The sequence below is a fragment of the Solea solea genome, chromosome 10, assembly GCF_958295425.1.
Source record: "Solea solea chromosome 10, fSolSol10.1, whole genome shotgun sequence".
In the NCBI taxonomy this organism is placed as follows: domain Eukaryota; kingdom Metazoa; phylum Chordata; class Actinopteri; order Pleuronectiformes; family Soleidae; genus Solea; species Solea solea.
Genome location: NC_081143.1, coordinates 26,574,179 through 26,592,737, shown reverse-complemented (window position 1 = coordinate 26,592,737; position 18,559 = coordinate 26,574,179). Strand labels below are relative to the sequence as shown.

At 40.2% G+C, this 18,559-nt stretch overlaps 1 protein-coding gene across 4 annotated transcripts in view; it reads left to right on the top strand.

The window, feature by feature from the left end:
* The window catches only part of rptor (regulatory associated protein of MTOR, complex 1), a 207,677-nt gene that overhangs the window by 118,492 nt on the left and 70,626 nt on the right, over positions 1 to 18,559 (top strand). For all 4 annotated transcript variants that reach the window (XM_058640290.1, XM_058640288.1, XM_058640289.1 and 1 more), the window contains exons 11-14: positions 7,869 to 7,944; positions 13,067 to 13,168; positions 16,847 to 16,930; positions 17,193 to 17,303. In XM_058640290.1, coding sequence (XP_058496273.1) covers positions 7,869 to 7,944; positions 13,067 to 13,168; positions 16,847 to 16,930; positions 17,193 to 17,303 — 373 coding nt within the window. The remainder of the gene's footprint in view (positions 1 to 7,868; positions 7,945 to 13,066; positions 13,169 to 16,846; positions 16,931 to 17,192; positions 17,304 to 18,559) is intronic.

Below are 18,559 nucleotides of genomic sequence, written 5' to 3'. Positions count from 1 at the left end.
ATATACAAATATGTATGTATATGTGTGTGTGTGTATATATATATATATATATATATATATATATACTGTATATACACACACATATATATATGCACACACACATATATATATATATATATATATATATATATATACACACACACACATATATAGGTATATACATATATATATACACACACACATATAGCTGCACAAACATCTCCCACTCTCCATTGTTTCTGTTCTTCTATAAATGCCTCGCTCCTCATCTCCCACTCAATATCAGGCTCTCGCTCTGTGTGGCTGGAGGAGCGGCTCGTTGTGTAACACCCTGGCATCACTTATTGTAAAATAAATAAATAAATACTCCTCCTCCTCCTCCTCTTCTCTGTGTGCGAGCGCTCGTCTCTCTTTCTTCCTCACTTGTACGGCCCATTAGTTTAGGTTGTGTTGTGTCGTGTTGCCATGTTTACCACCCAAGAATCGTGTAATTGCACTTTGCTTTGCGCAGGAATTAAACGCGACAGGAGAGTAACGAGAGTGAGGTGCAGGGAAGGGAAGAGTGAGAGGAGGATGAAAGAGTGGAAGAGCCAGAGGTAAAAAGGAGAAATGTAAGTTTGTATTAGCTTTGAGGAGGAGGCGTGTTCTTTTTTCAGAGGCTAAATAAACGTTGCATCACTGGGTTCACAGCGAGCGACACAATCTATTGCTCATGAGCAACTATCTGCTACAGTAGCCTCTTGGCTCGAAGGATGAGAATGAAGGGCAACTTTGATCTGTGAGAAAGAATTCAAACTGTGATTGTGGACTTCAAAATGTGAATATTGGGAACGTCGAACTGTGGAGGGAAGAAATGCAACTTCAGGCCTGTACTTACCCCGGCAAGAACCGAGGAATCGGTTCTTTTTTCTGGAGGTGGTGAGAACAAGAACAACGTTAGTTCTGGTCAGGACGTTACGTACTTCGCGAGAAACTCGAGTGCAGAACTCCTCATGGAGAATGACAACATTTCCAAGCGCTAACCACGCCCACTTCAGATTTCTGGCCAATCACACAATAGTTGTCGGACAATGACGTCTCTGTTCTTGCAGAGTACGTACAGGCTAAAGGAGCCAGTACTGAGTTAAATTAGTTTAGAGATAGTTTAAATGATTAATGCACGGTTACCTGTTGTACTTTAGTGTATCAGAAGACGAAGAAGGAAGAAGAAGAGCCAAGGAGCAAGAAGAAGGAAGGAGCAAGAAGCAACATGGAAGAAGCAAGAAGGGAGAAGAAGCAGGAATTAATAGTTTGCTATTTCCAGGTCAAAAAATACAAAACAAATTAGCTTGATAGTGGTCCCTGTGGCCCGGGTTAGCCCTTCCCAAGGCCCATTTTTGGTCCCGGGACCGGTAGTTGGAAAACCACTGCAGTAAGAAGAAGAAGAAGCTTCTTAGCCTATTAGCAAGACTTAGGGCATGAGGACACTGGTCACTGAAAGGACACGAGATGGACCAGGGTTCAAACCCGGGAGGTTCTTGCTGTGAGGCAGCAGTGGTAACCGTTATAGCACTGTGTCCTCCTTACATGTGGAGCTAATAGCTGAGAATAAGAAGTGAATAGAATAGAACTTTATTGTTCAGCTGGAGCAGAAACATTTCGTCAAACTTCTTAAACTATGGAGGGCAGAACTGCATTTACTGGAAGAAGAAGAAGAAGAAGAAGAGGCCTCGTTGTTGTTGTTGTTGTTTGTGAAATGTAAATAAGTAAGTAGTAAATACAAAGTTTGCGTGCTACTGGATCTCTGAGTGGCCCTGAGTAATCCCGTCCCAAGGCCTATTTCTAGTACCTGACCCAGTGGTTGGAAACCCCTACAGTAAGAAGAAGAAGCTGCTTAGCTTCATAGGAACTAGCAGATAGCTTTTTAACAAGACGTAGGACACGAAGACAGAGGATCTTCTATGGAGACCCTTGATGTTGTGTCCTACTTCCTCGGCTTCACTTTTTCTAACCAGAGGACGACGCCCATTTCCACATGCAGTCTCTAATACCTTAATATCATGTAATCGTCCAACTCCAACCCTCGAGGAACTTTGGGGCCTCTGTGATTAATGTTGATGTCCCAACAAGAACAGCAACTGTTATTTAAATAGGGCAGAGCTTGAGAGAACGTGTTTAATGACTCCCGTGTGGACACTTTCAGTGTGGGACTCGCTGTGTGTGTGTCTGTGCATCGTTCTCTGCAGCCAGTGGAGGAAAAAAGAGCTAAGTCAGACACCGACTGGTTCCCTCCACTCTGCTCGTCAACCATAACATATTCACACACGCGGGTGTTTGTGGTGAGTTACTCGTGGATTGGCAGGCGTCGAGCAGCCTCGTCCCCGTGATCGCGTCCTCGTCCCCGTGATCGCGTCCTCGTCCCCGTGATCGCGTCCTCGTCCCCGTGATCGCGTCCTCGTCCCCGTGATCGCGTCCTCGTCCCCGTGATCGCGTCCTCGTCCCCGTGATCGCGTCCTCGTCCCCGTGATCGCGTCCTCGTCCCCGTGATCGCGTCCTCACCAAACACACGGACTCTGCCATCTCTCTGTGTGCTTACATAAACACACATGGAGATGGATTTCTGTGACATGGTCCAATCCCAGTGCTTTCGCCCATGAAACGTGAACCAATACGTCTGTTAGCACGGAGAAGGTTCATCAAGGACAGAAGCAGAATTCACAACGATGACTTTCCCTTTCAATCTTAACAGAGAGTCCGTCCAAAAAAACAGGCATTTGGTGAAGAAAAATGGAAAAATTCTTTATCTTTAAAGTTAAAAACAAACTCAAACACTCAGAGGAAGACTGTGAAGACTGGATTTACGTGTACTTATTGTGTTAATGTCTGAAGTCTTGGTTCTGGAGGTAGTTTTCTGAGGTTGGTAAGAGTTGCTAATGTTGCTAAAGGGACCAACAACCTTGTTCAAGAAACTCCACCTGGTCTGTGTAGTGTTCGAGCTGAACGTTAAATGGGATTCGTTTGGATAAAACTTCTGCTGGAATATTTTTATAACGCAATTTCTTTTGGCCGACACTCGAGCTGATCATAGTATCAAGGTTTATGGATCAGGATTAGGAACTGGCTCCTGTTAGAAATTGAGTATTTAGACATGTTTCCATTGAGTGGTACGGTTCGGTTGGGTACAGTACGGTGCATATTTTTTTCCTTTAGGAATACAAACCAAAATAATCAGTACACTTCCCTTGGGGTACCAGAGTAAAAAGGTACAGTCAGCTCATTGGGTGACAGAAAAGTGTCACTCCCTTGCGATCTTGCATTCTGTTCTCAGACAAACTTCACGTCTTGTTGAGACAAACGGGCACAAACTGAGCGGGTAAACAAAAAATTATGTCCTCCACTGTTGTCTGTTCTGTCGCGTTCAGTGATGTTTGTCGTAGCACTGGTACGACGCCGCGTTACGTGTCCTTCGGTCAATGCCGACACCCGGACTACCAAGTAAACTACTGTTACTGTTCCCATTTAAAAATGCACAACCTTCCCAGGACGTTACTATTCCAAACAGAACTGTACCAAGATGGAATCCCAGCATGAGAAATCTTTCAAAATGTCTGAGTCCATGACAAACAAAGCCAGCAGATGGCGCTTCACTACCCAAAACACACTCAACAAACAAGAGGGATCATATTCAGGGGAGGCAGAACATCGCCTGAAGCTTATGATTCGTCTTTTTATATGTAATTTGGTCACATGACATTTGTATCTCAAGTGTCTCGGGAACCATGACGACACTAAACAAACTACAGAATTTCTACTTAACAGCAAAACAACGTAATCATATTTGTATAAAATGCTGTAATGTAGGCTACTGTAGTTGTTCACTTGGTACTGACCGTTGACAGTACCATTTCCCAACTGTAGGGGGACCCTGAGAGCAAATCCTACATTGTGTTACTTTAAAAAAAAAAATTTAATTTTGCAATTAATAAAAGTAAAAAACAACAAAACAGTATCTAAAAAGTTTTTAATTGAACAATTAAATAACTTCAAATTATATTTTCAACCAAAGATCCAGAGCCCTGCAGTAAAAGTTTCTTGTATCTTCTGAAATACTTTAAAGTCCATAGTCCACCTTTACCTGTAGATCTTTACGTACATGATCTTATCAACTTTTTTTATTACACACAGCGCTTGAAAAATGATGATCGCCGAAATGAAAAGGCACAGAGTGATACAGCTTATGGAATCAAATCAAGGCTTCACATCGGTGTTTCCTTAAATGACTCCACAGCAGCAGCAGTCGTATAAGAGGAGATGACATTAGAGGCACCATTACTTCATCATGTAGAGAGTAGAGAGTGTAATGCAGAGACAGTGAGGAGTGGAGATCATCTCCTGTGCTGCAGTAAATCAAAGTAACACTTTATGATAAGGTCACACACACACACACACACACACATATCAGTAACTGTCACTGACACCAGGCAGTCCTGACACTTTGAAGTGAAACTTTCGACAAACATCAGGTCGGCAGGTCAGTGACTTCACGGCTGCTAACTTCTGTTATTGATCTGAAAAGCAGGAGGTGATTCTAGGATCAGAGCTTTAGAGAAGCTGAGCTGAGCTGTATTAAGTTTAAAAACTAAGACCTCTACGGTTTTGGCATTTTTCCCTCTTGTCAAACATGGGTTTGTCTTAAAGGGTTAACCCAAGTCTTATTTTTTAGGGGTTCTTGGATTCAAAGCACCCCTAAAAATCATGTTTTATTGCATCATTTCAACGCTAAGATTGTAGTTTTGTCTCACACATTTGTATAAACTGTATACATAACATTTTAAAATATATGTTTAATGAGCAAAATTGCAAAAAAAACATCATATTGAACTCTCTACACTCTACCATGCGCTTACATATTCTATATTTATAGAATACCCTTTAATATACATATTAAAGGTTTTTTTTGTCGTTGTTAATGAAGCTATTAACTTACTCATTCATTTCCGTAATTTAACCCTTTAAATACCAGCCTTATTTTGAAAATACTCCAGGCAAAGTGAGTAATAATAACTTATTTTTGTCAGTTTTCTTATTTGTTCCATATCAAAACAGGCACTTTTATTTTGACATTCTATTCAATTTCGGAACAAAAAAAAACATCATTGCGATATAATTGTGGAATATTGTGATATGATTTTCAGATTATTTCGTCCACTTTGACTGAACAATTGTTTTTTTTCACTTCACTGGCCCCTCCTGACCCGACAAGACGCTGATTGACCCCCAGGTCATTTTCAGTTTGACTCCCTGTTCTAATCTGGGTTAAACACAGATGCAGATTATGTCTCACACAGTGCTGAATATTCTATTTCCCTCCACACTTGACACACCAGTCTGTAAATAAAAAAACTGTCCCTGAGACAAAGTGCTTTGGTCAGGATTTTGAAAATATGAATCCAGCGTATGCTTTGCAAATAATTAAAAAAAGAGAACACAGTATGTGCATCATCCACAAGTAGTAAAAAGCACTTCTTCTTCTTTTTATGAGTTATGCCTTTGCAGCGTGAACACCTGCTCCTGATAATAATGCTGCTGCTGCTGCTGCTGCTGGAACCTGAAACGTGTTCCCTGCCACGGAGGCAGCTGGATTATAAATTCTCCCGTTTAGCCTGAACTCGTAGCAGCTGATGCGACTGCTGCGATAAATAGCTGTTTTTGTTGGGTTTAAAAATCAGTTTTAAAATATAGTGAACCACCTGCTCTAATTTACCTCTGCTCGTCCTGATTGCAGCAGCATCAACAGCAGCAGCATCAGCAGCAGCTGTTTACATGTTGCACGTGTTGCCAACACTTTTGACTTGAAAGCTAAGATGTGATGGTGATCGACTGATATCTGGGGCTGATAATTAGAATCAGATATTGCCAAAGTAAATTTACACTTACAAGAAATTTGACTTTGTGTTTTGGTTCATTTACACAGAATAAAATTAGAAAAACCCAAGATATAAAAAAATGTATGCAGAATATGCACATTTTTGTACGTAATTAATGACTCACTGTCAGTTATTTTGAGTTTATTTGACAATGTGGTTGTTTTCACTGTTTTCTTAAATCGCTGAAACAAGTTTTTGGAGTTTTCAGCTTCTTAAATTAACTAATTTGTCATGTTTTGTTTAAAAAATAAATTTTTCAAATTTTTTTGGCATTTTGTGCGCAATAAAAACTCACAATAACATCAATGAAGTACAGTAAAAGAGTGATTCCATGTTAATTATTTACAGACCTTGGTAGTAAATGCAACATCTTTGTAAATCCTGAGCCTTTTTGAAAACAATCGTTATGTTTTAATTTTTGAATTTCTGCAAGAAGAAAATAGAATAGGAGGAAAATATAGATATTTCTAAATATAAAGACAAATGTTTGAAAAGGAGCAGGATGAAGAAAACCCCCCTTTAATTAAGATTTTATACGCATGCTTAATGATATACAACAGTGTGTGTTATTACAGCATCAAACAAACAGACACCAAAATAAACTTCACAACCCAAACAACAACGTTTTTACACCTCGTCATTAACACCCTGTGAATCTCTGCACCTGGGAAAATTGTCTTTTTGATTTGGAGCCTTTATTATTGTTAAGATCATTATCATCATTATCGTTATTATTATCATTATTACCTTTATTATCATCATTATTATTATTATTATTATCACTATTGTCATTATTATTATCATCATTATTATTATTATTATCACTATTATAATTATTATCATTATCATCATTATTATTATTATTATTATCACTATTGTCATTATTATTATCATTATTATCTTTAGTATCATTATTATTATTATTATCACTATTATAATTATGATTATCATTATTATTATCATTATTATCTTTATTATCATCATTATTATTATTATTATCACTATTATAATTATTATCATTATCATTATTACCTTTATTATCATCATTATCATCATTATTATTATTATTATCACTATTGTCATTATTATTATCATTATTATCTTTAGTATCATTATTATTATTATTATCACTATTATCATCACTATTATCATTATTATTATCATTATTATCAATATTATCTTTATTATCATTATTGTTATTATTATTATCATTATCATTACCATTATTATCATCATTATTGTTATTATTATTATTATCATCATTTTTATTATTATGACAGTATTTGGTGAATTTTCTTTGACTGTATTTTTGAAGATTTCTGTCATTAAGCCTTCGAACACTGGAGGGCAGCACTGCACCTCTCAGTGAACTGCCTGCCAGAAATGATTGGCAGACGAAGAAAGAGATGCAGAGTTGTGGTTCAGAAAATAAGATTATAAATATGGAATAATAATATTTCCACAGAAGCTTTGCTTCCTACTGGTTTTCATGGCCCGCATTAGCCCGGCCCGTGGTCCAGTACTGGTCCCTGACCCTGTGGTTGGGAAACCCCCCTGCAGCACGTGACAACGCTGGTTTCCACAGAAACAGCAGTGGATCCATGTTGTGCTCCATAATCACAGAGTTACTCTCTCATTACACCACGGTGACGCTGCATCCCAGATCAGTCCTGAAACACTGAGACCCTGAATCCAGATCCAGCACCTGGGCCCAGTTTAGTGCAAAGAGAGAACAGAGGAGCTGTGCTGAGGTTTGATGTGAGTTACATAACAACATGAATTAGATATGATGGAGCTGCTGTTTAGAGGCGGATTAAAGGCTCCGTGCTGCCCTCTCCAGGACCTGAGCCCGGGATCTGAGGGAGGGGGGGGCGGGGGAGTGGGAGGGGGAGGGGGAGGCTGATTAAAGAATTAGTGCAGTGATATTTTCTGATAATTCACAGTTTTATCATGAATCTAATGATGGTGTTTGTGTGTCTGCAGGCAGGCGTGGGACCTGGCTGTGGATATCTGCCTCTCTCAGCTGCCCACCATCATCGAGGAGGGCACCGCCTTCAGAGTAAGTCTGTGTTACTCGATTAATCAATTACTGAATTCATCGGCAACTATTTTGATAATTGATGAATTAGTTTCAGGGATTTTTTTTTTCATAATTAAAACAAGTTTTTCAGATTTTTCAGCTTCTTAAATGTAAATATTTTCACGTTTAATCACAAAGAAAAGAAAACCCAATAATAGGACCACCGGTAACCTCCAACCAGATGATATAGGGGGCAGTATAGAGTCAACAATTGGACTGTTGACTCTATACTGCCCCCAAGATTTACGGTGGAGTTTAAATCAGCCTTAAATCTACAGGAGGTGAATAAGTCGACGTGTAATGTCCTCTGAAGTCATGGAAACCGTGTGCGTGTGTGTGTGTGTGCGCATGTGCGTGCGCGTTCTCAGTAGGAGTGTAAAAACAAGCCAATAAAAATGGGTTATTATTGGATTCAATATTTTTTTTATTTGCCATTTGAACTCACACACACACACAGTTACAGCAAAAGGAATGATTGTACAGAGTCAGCAGTATGAAAAGAAAAGAAAGAAAGAAAGATAATAAGCAGAATGAATAAATAATAAACGGTAAAGAAAACAAAGGAGAATATAAAAAACCCTCTCACACACACACACACACACACACTTAAATAAGATCAATATAATAAAATACTAGTGCTGCAGCACAGCAGTCTGAACATGATGTGCCTGAGAATGATCCTAATTATCCAAAAACTATTACAAACTATGAACCTGTGTTGTGTTGTTTTTTGTCAGAAAATGAGTGAAACACACACACACACAGGATTCTTTGTGCTTTAATGAAATATAGATGGAGCGAACGTGACATTGAATAATAGAGTTAGAGTTAGAGTTCGCTCATTTACATAACGGTGCAAATCGCCAAAATGGACGGCAAAATTCAAAATGGCCCACTTCCTGTTAAGTTGAGGCCATGGTTACGGTCGACTTTTTTGTTTGTCTTGGTCTATGACATCTTCCCACCAAGTTTCGGGAAGTTCGGTGGAACTAAATTTTGCTTCTGTTTTCACCTTAGAGGGCGCTATAGAGCCCTTGAGCAGCACACAGGTCTGGGAACTATGCCAATATCGCATTTTCGCCAAATCTAACCTCCGTGCCAAGTTTCCAGAGTTTCTCTGCACGTTAATCTGCTCACAAATGACCACAAATCCACGGATAGAACAATAATCTAAAGGATAACGATTAGTTTCTCACACAGAGCCGTTTAGGCCCCTGACATCGAGGCTCGGGCCCTAATAAATGAAAGAGCTTCCCTTGTCCTCTGAGGGACAGAGAGAGAGAGAGATGGACACACTCGGTGGTTAGAGGCGTTGACGGACGACTCTTGTCTCTCAAATGTCCACAAGTGACTCGATAAACCTCACAACATCTCTATGACACACATACACACACGTTTGTACAGCTATTCTACCGAGGACACCACTCAAAAACGAGGTTCTGCCTCATTAGGACCAGGTTTTATGTCTCCGTGAGGACGACCGGTCCTGACGAGGTCAGTGTTTCTGCTAGAAAAAAGGTCCTAAAAGAGGCCACACACACACACACACACACACACACGTCTCCCTCTCTCGTGGATAATGTTGTAAAATGTCACGTCCAATAATTCAAGTGTCGGATAATAGTTTGGTGAAAGCCGTGGCCCTGCACCCTCAGCACCTTCAGCTCCTTTAGCTCCTTTAGCTCCTTCAGCTCCTTCAGCTTTTTCAGCACCTTCAGCACCTTCAGCTCCTTCAGCTCCTTTAGCTCCTTTAGCTCCTTCAGCTCCTTCAGCTCCTTTAGCTCCTTTAGCTCCTTTAGCTCGCTGCTGTATTTATTGTTCTATTTACTGACGTGTCAGGGGAGCATGATGGAGATGCTGAGTGTAATGCAAACACACACACACACACACATGCTGCACAGAGACGCTGTGTGTGTGTGTGTGAGAGAGTAACTATGAGCGGAGTCACGATTCTCCAAATCCTTCATTGGATTCTCTCTCTCTTTCCTTCTCTCTTTCAGCACAGATGGGTCTGACATTATCAGGCTCGTCTACTTTAGTCTAGGTTCATTGGTCATTTCGATCGTCTACATCAGTGGTCTGCAATTTGTGGCCCATGGGCCGAAAGTGGCCCGCCAGCATCACCAGTATGTGACCCGGCAGATGATTCAGTGCTGAGTTCTGAGCTTTTATTCTGAAAAACTGATTCAAATCGATTGTGTTTGCGAGAATGGACTAGAATAGAATAGAATTATGTCTGTAATCTCAGAATATTGATTTTTCTTTGTCCGATTTTTGATTTTTTTTCAGAATTTTGACTTTAATCTCAAAATTCCGGTAAGAACTTTAACTTTAATCTAGAAATTCTGACTGTAATCTCAGAATAAAGATTTTGGTTTTAATCATCACCCAAAACAAATTTTTTTTGCTAAGAAGCTTTTTTGAAGCTTTTTCAATTTTTTAGTAGAGAAGCGAGAAAAGGTAACTACCTAAATAAATAAATGTATTCATTATTAATGCAGCATTTTTTTTTCTTCTTAATTTTAGTCTGAATGTCAGAGCGTCTGCAGGGTCTTAAAAAGTGGAAAATACAATAATCTGAGTTTTAGGCCTTAAAAAGTCTTAAATAACTTTTATTGCGTCATAAAGTTTTGTTTCTCTTATTTCAGTTTTTGGAGAAAAATGTTTTAATAGAACGACAGATAAAAATTCATCAAACCAATAACTGGTAACGTTAATTCCAGAATTGATCGGTCTTAATTACACAAATCTTTGGTTCCAGGATTAACCCTGGATTATAATCCGTCCCCTGACAAACACGGTGGACGTGAGACGGCAGCAACATGTGCTCTGTTGTTGAGACTCATCAGAAAAGTGCAGGTGGAGCATCTTCTCCTGATCTTAGCACTTTTATCTGAGCCTTTTTCACTTCTGCACCTGGCTGTCAGAGGTGGGCATCTTCACTATTGCTCCCCGGGGAGCAGTTCTCTCTCCTCTCCGCTCCTCCTCGATACTTTCTCCTGCACTCAGGCTGAAGAAACACTTACCGGTGGCGTAATTGAGCCTCTGAGGAGCAGTAAGGAGAAGATCCTCCCTCTCTTTCTCGCTCCTTCCATCAGGAGCCTTTAACTCCGCTCTCTCCTTCTTCTTCTTCAACTCTTACAAATTCAGCTTTATTTTCTACTCCAGGTAATTAATGAGTGTTGGCAATATTTACTCACTCCGTCGTCGAGTTTCCATCTCAGTCTCTGGACCGCTGCTTTTTTTTGTTGCCTCATGGAACACTCAGATTACGAGTGATTTTCAAGTAGGAGTTAAAAACTGGATTAATGAACGTCACTGAGATTCATCTTCTTCTTTTGGCTTCGCCATTAAACGGTAGCCACAGCGGATTATCTGACTCCAATCTCTGAGTTTATCTGAATTTATTCTCAGAATTCTGAGAAAGTCCGAAGTCTGACTTTGATCCAAGAAACCTGAGAGAATTCAGGGAAGAAGTCTGTGATTTGAGTCAGAAGATTCTGAGAAAGTCATAATTTTGACTTTACTCTTAGAAATCTGAGAGGAAAACTCTGATTTCTTTATTTTATCACAGATTATACTCGGAATTCTGGAAATAAATCTGACTTTTATCTCAGAATATAGATTTTTCATGGTCCAATTTTTTAATTTTTACTCAGAATTCTGATTTTAGTCTCAGTATTCCAGTTAGAAGTCTAATTTTAATCTCAGAATGCTGGGAAAAAGTGACTCTAATCTCAGAATATTGATTTTTCAAGGTCTGGTTTTTGAATTTTTCCTTTAGAATTTTGACTTTTATCTCAGAAATTTCAGAATAAGAAGTTTTAACTGTAATCTCAAAATGATTTTTCATGTTTCTTTTTTTTTTTCTCAGAATTGATTTTGACTTTAATCTCAGAATTCCAGTAAGAGGTCTAATTTTAATCTCAGAATGATGGGAAGAAGTGACTTTAATCTCAGAATATTGATTTTTCATGGTCTGGTTTTTGAATTTTTCCTTTAGAATTTTGACTTATCTCAGAAATTTCAGAATAAGAAGTTTTAACTGTAATCTCAGAATGATTTTTCATGTTTCTTTTTTTTTTTCTCAGAATTGATTTTGACTTTAATCTCAGAATTCCAGTAAGAGGTCTAACTTTCATCTTGGAATTCTGGGAAGAAGTGACTTTAATCTCAGAATATTAATTTTCCTGTCTGATTTTTTTATTAGATTTTTCTCAGTCTGTAATCTCAAGATTATAGATCATATTTCTTTTCTAAAATGTTGTTAAAATGTGTGGCACTCATCGTCCTTCTCACACCTTCATGATGTTTGGAGACACATGGCATTTGTTTAAAGAACCGTATTTGAACCGTATCTTTCACTTTGACTCTTTTTCCTCTCACACACAGTGGATATAGAACATTGTTGTTTTACATCATACAACAGAGTTAAATGCTAAAAAGAGCTGATAAACACGTTAAAAAAAAGGTGATCAAATTCACCAGTGAGCTCAGCAGTAAACAAACCCAGGGCATTTTGCAAAGTCGCTTAAATTGCACTTGAATTTTCTGCTCATTTGTTATTATTAAGTGCAGTTTCTGCCTCTGGCTTAAAGCTATTTTTCCGCCTATTTCTCCTCGTAATTGCCCCGTCTCTTCTGCCCCGAAGCCGGGTAAACAAAACGACAACAGTGAGTCGTGGCGTAAAGAAATAAAAGCACATAATGGAGAATCGGCCGTAAACGTAGCGTAAAAGTGCTGAGTGTTCGGCTTTGATCACGCACGCATTAATTCCTCGTTGATATTCTCCATCAGCTGTCGTGACTCCCGCAGCATTATTAACGCCCGGCGATCAGAACCCGGGCAGCCGGCGCTCCATCGCTCACACAGAACTGCAGAGAGCGAGAGAAAGGAAGGTGATCATGAAAGATCAGGATTGATGTCGTTACTGCATTGCAGTGTCACTTCTGAGCTCGTTGTGTCGGGGCTTTTATGAAGCGATGGGCCAGACGCCGCACACTGCCTCATTGTGTGTGTGTGTGTGTGTGTGTGAATGAATAAGCACAATAATGTCTTTAATAACCGTGTGTGTGTGTGTGTGTGTGATTCATGTCCACAGCACAGTCCTTTCTTCGCTGAGCAGCTGACGGCCTTTCAGGTCTGGCTGACGATGGGTGTGGAGAACAGAAATCCTCCTGAGCAGCTTCCTATTGTACTGCAGGTAAAAGCACACACACACACACACACACACACACACACACGTTGACTTTGCTGTACTGGTTTGTTGCTGGAGTCTAGCGCCTGCTGTTGGTGCACACAGTGCACTGCAGTGAACACTCGCTCTCTCTCTGGTTGACAGAGTTTACATCACTGAGTCTGAGTTCATCCACACACACACACACACACACACACAGTCACTCTCACTGAAGTCATGAAGATTTGACTTTATTTTATCACTCACTGATTATTCAGTCAGTCAGTTAGTTCATTAGTTATCCACTGACTGGTTAACTAACTTAGTAAGTGACTTATTACTCAGTCACTTACTGACTTAGTTACTTGCTGAGTTATTTACTGACTCAAAACCAGTGTTTCAAACATAGATCATAGAGCTGTTGACAAAAGGTTATTTATATATGTTAATATATATATATATATATACGTATATATATATACATATGTATATATATATATACATATACATATACTGTATCTCCATGATGACTGTGTTTACTCGCGTGGCGTCTGGAGGTAACAGAGCGTCTGCACTGCAGCAGCAGATTCCTTTCATTTCAAAAACAATGGCAGTGAAGAAGACGAGGACGAGAGTGAAGAGCGTCTTCTGCAGTGATGATGATGATGACACTCGTTCATTGAGTGTTCAAGTATTAAAGAGCACGGTCGCTGCAGGTGCCAGATATCATGCAATACGTGTGAAACTGAAGGATCGTTCTAATAGAGCAGTTTGCGGCGCAGAGGCCGCAGTTTGAGAACCCTCCTCCTCTCCCTCACACAGGTGAAGCCGGGATCGTTCCTTTTTTGATTAAACACACACATCACCTGCCGCGAGTCGGCCATTAGCGCCGAGGATCATTGTAACAATGCTTTAAAGGGTAATTGCTGCTCACTTTTACTCCTTCTCTCCGCGTCGCTCCTCTTTGAATCTTGTAAACAGAGAAGTGTTGAAACTCTTTCCTTACAAACTGAGCTCAGCATTTACAGGACAACCCCCCCCCCATTAAAACCCTGAGACAACACACGAGGACGTCGGGGACAAGAGCAGCGTCTCCTGTGTTCCTGGAGCGCTTTTAAATCCTTCACTTTTTTTTTCCTGATGCTTTAATTTGGATGAAATGTTGCCAGAAAGCTCGCAGTGTGTGTCAGCTGTTGAGTTACAGCAGTAGGCCGTTCCTCCCCCCCTCCTCCTCCTCCCCCTCCTCCCCCTCCTCCTCACTCCTCCCTGGGGGATGTACAGTTGTGGTGTTGTATTATATCACAGTGTAGTAGCGTTGTGCTGCTGTCCATGTTAAATGGTAATTTCCTGCTGACTCGGCGCTGTGCGAGCCGCAGACCATCCATACAGCAGTTCTGTCGAGGCCCGTTAAAAGCCCAGTGTGTGTGTGTGTGTGTGTGTGTGTGTGTGTGTGTGTTCTAGTATAAACGCTGACCAAAACCTGGTCCTGGTTACGTTTTAGGCTCAGGATTTGGATTGTACTAAGGTTAAAGTCAGGATTTTGAGGCATAAACTGGTTATATTTAAGGTGTCCTAAGAAGAAGAGCTGTACAAACCTGTGTGTGTGTGTGTGTGTGTTTTTGTATGTGTGTCTTTGTGAGGATAAAAAAAAACAACCTATAATCCAGAGGGAGTGAAAAGCGTTTAAGGGCTTTTTGGGTTTAGACCTTAAGGTGAGGTATTAAGTTGTGATGACTAAGGGTTATGGTGAGGGAGTAGAGACAGCATTCTTGTATCTCTTAACTTTTTAGGACATTTTCTGGCATAAACACTGATCTTGTAGGACCGGTAGTCCTCATGTAGACCAAAACCTGGTCCTAGTGATGCCTAGTCATTGTTATGGTTAAGGTTAGGGATAAGGCTTCGCGTGTGTGTGTGTGTGTGTGGACACTAGAGAGGACAGAGAGGAAGCCTTTCAGATTACACAACAGGTGATGGGGCGGGGGATAATCTGGAGGCCACATAGGCTGCTCCTCCTCTTCTTCTTCTCTGATGTAACGGATGGACACGCCCCTTTAAGTGCAAAGTTGCATAAGAACTAAGAGTTTAAGGCTCTCGGAGGATTTACGATCGGACGCCAAAAATTTTAATCTGGCTCCCGTTTTTAAAAGATGCAAAGAATGAGAACGAGACAAAAGAAAGGGGGAGGTAACGCAGCGTAATCCATCAATAATGCTCTTTAATGAAATGAGCGCAGGGAGAGGAAGACACCAGGAAGAGGAGAGAGACAGAGAGACGCAGTGCGACGTTGTCTTGACAACAGCCGCTCCGACCGGGAAGGATTACCTGCTTTTATTTACAGCGTCTCCGTGTTGTGATGTTTACAGTAACAGCGGCGCGTCACACACACACACACACACACACACACACACATACAGTAGTGGAGTGCTTACTCATCACTCTGCATCAGGTGTGACACACGTGCAGTCATGTGACGATTACATCATGTGCATAAAATGTGAGTTCTGTGTGTGTTTGCATGTGAAATTGTATTCTCAGAAATTCGTCTTAAATCCATTTGAGTTCTTGCGAGCGGGTTTTTCTAGTTCCCGTAGAATATTATGGGCTGTGAATTCCAGATTTCCTCAAGCTAAGGCCCAGAATATCATAAAATATAATATATTTGGATCAACCTTCACGTTGTGTCCAGTGTAGCATATTTATGTGATATCGCGATGTATCGCGATATGATTATCTTGTAGAGAATCGTTGTATCACGATATTATTGGCATCAAGGACCATGTTTCGCGCATCGTGTCGTATCTTATTGTGAAATAATCTGTGATTCACACCCATAGTTGTGTCACATGACATTTTTACAGCCTGTGCTGGTCCGTCAGTACTTTGACATTTACTAATGATGACGAGGTTTCCGGATCTCGATCTGTGGTCCACCTGTTGGCCAACCTTTGCGGCGCACACACACACACACACACACACACACACACGCACACACACACACACCTACACCTGTGTCACACACACACACAGTCCTGTTCCTTTAGAGCAGGAGGTAACACCGGGGGCTGGTGTTCCCCCGTCCTCCTCCTGTTTGTGCGATCACGCACCAGGTTTAAGTCACGCAGGATTCTAATAATACACTGTGTGTGTGTGTGTGTGGGGACCTGGTTTCCTCCATATGCTTGTTCCCACACACACTGTGGGACAGTCACATGGGGATAGCGGCGTGTCCAGCACTCACGCAGCGTTTGTGCTGCCGTCTGCATTCTCACCACTTTTTTAAAGACATTTTTAGCTCGCGTCACAAACACTAAAATAGTTCTTCTTATTATTATTTATTTTTTTATTTTTGGCCCGGAACGACTACGTCGTGATCCCGCTCGGCATCGCTGTTACAACAAATACACTTTATAATGTACACTCACACACGCGCTGACGTGTCGTTCTGAAGCTGTGAAGCGGCAGAAAAGTGGGCGCACCTACGCACCCCCCCACACACACACACACACACAGAGTAAACAGGTTGGACCTGGTGCTGTGTGTTGGCAGCAGCAGTGGGAGAGCCACCTGTTTCCCTTCACCTCCTCCTCCTCCTCCTCCTCTTCCTCCCGCTGTCCCTCATCCTCTGCCTTTGATCGCCGGCTTCCTCTCACTTCACAGGCGGCACCGCTGACCTCTGACCTCTGACCTCTCTCTCTCTTTCAGGTGCTGCTCAGTCAGGTGCACCGGCTCCGGGCTCTGGACCTGCTCGGACGCTTCCTGGACCTGGGACCGTGGGCTGTCAGTCTGGTGCGTTCACCTCTTGTGTTTACTGTCTGACCTTGATGGATTTCTGCTCTCATAGAAGAGATGAAACAGTGTGTATCCATGACAACGGAGGTACTTTTACCTGCTACATGTCTGTGGGTGAGGATTTCTGCCTCAGAGTCGTAGCAGCAGCAGCTTTTCTTCTCTGTGAACAGCCGATATTTTCATTATTAGCTCACATTATTGCCAGAGCTAATGCTAATTCTGTGTGTGTGTGTGTGTGTGTGTTTGTGTGTGTTTTCAGGCTCTGTCTGTGGGGATCTTCCCGTACGTGTTAAAGCTGCTGCAGAGTTCAGCCCGGGAGCTGAGGCCGCTGCTGGTTTTCATCTGGGCTAAAATCCTGGCTGTGGACAGTGTAAGTTATATAAAATACTTAAAATATAACATTTACTAAAGAGAAAAAATGAAATCCTCTGAAACACCATCTGTTTTATTTGACGTCACAAGTTTGAGAAATGAATGTATGACAGATTTAGTGGCATCTAGTAAAGTTTGCGAATCTCCATTTTGTTCCAATTATTATGACAAAACTATCATTATTATTATTATCATTATTATTATCATTATTATTATCATTATCATTATTATTATCATAATTTTTATTATTAGTATTATTATTGTTATTATTATCATAATAGTTATTATTATTAGTATTAGTATTATTAGTATTATTAGTATTATTATTATTATCCCAATTGTTATCATTATGATAATTATTATTATTATTATCATAATCATTATTATTATTATCATAATAGTTATTATTATTATTATTGTTATGACAATTGTTATCATTATGATTATTATTATTATCATTATTCTTATTCTTATTATTATTATTATCATAATGGTTATTATTATTATTAGTATTATTATTTTTATTATTATTATTATTATTATTACATATGCATATACGTGTCATTACGTCCAATCGCAGACAAAGATTCACCAGCGTGTGCGTCACACGTCTGCGACGTCAGCTTCTCAGTTACGGTTGAATAACTGCCAGAGATGGAAAGTGAAAGTTATGTTGGAAGAAGAGAGCAGAAGAACTCACTCACTGACACATTTTTGGACAATTCTACAGCCATAAATAATCCAGACGGCCTGAGTATCATGATGGTCACGCGGCAGTTAAATCGTCGGCCAATCAAAACACTTTATGTAAATATTCAGTTGGCCAATTAAATCTGAGTTCTCTGTAGCAACATTAGTAGGGATGGGAATCAGTATGGGACAGATAAAAATGTAAAATCTGATACAATCTGAACATCTTATATAAATATACTGATAGCACGCTTCACTTTGCACAGACTGTAAAACTGTAAATACAAATCAGCCAAACCATTTTAGCTGAGTCATGTTTGGGCTCTTTATTTCTTCTTTTTGGGGAGAACAACGTTTGTGACACAGTTGGAGAATTATTATGTCTTTGAAATGACTCGGCACATATAAATGGTCTAAAATGACTTCACTGTGGATACTTGAGTTTTTTGATATCCAATCCAATCCAACTTTATTTATAAAGCACTTTAATAAACAACAACAGCTGAAACATCAGAGATAAATAAAACAAATAAAATGTGTGACCTAATAGACCGAAGAACAAAC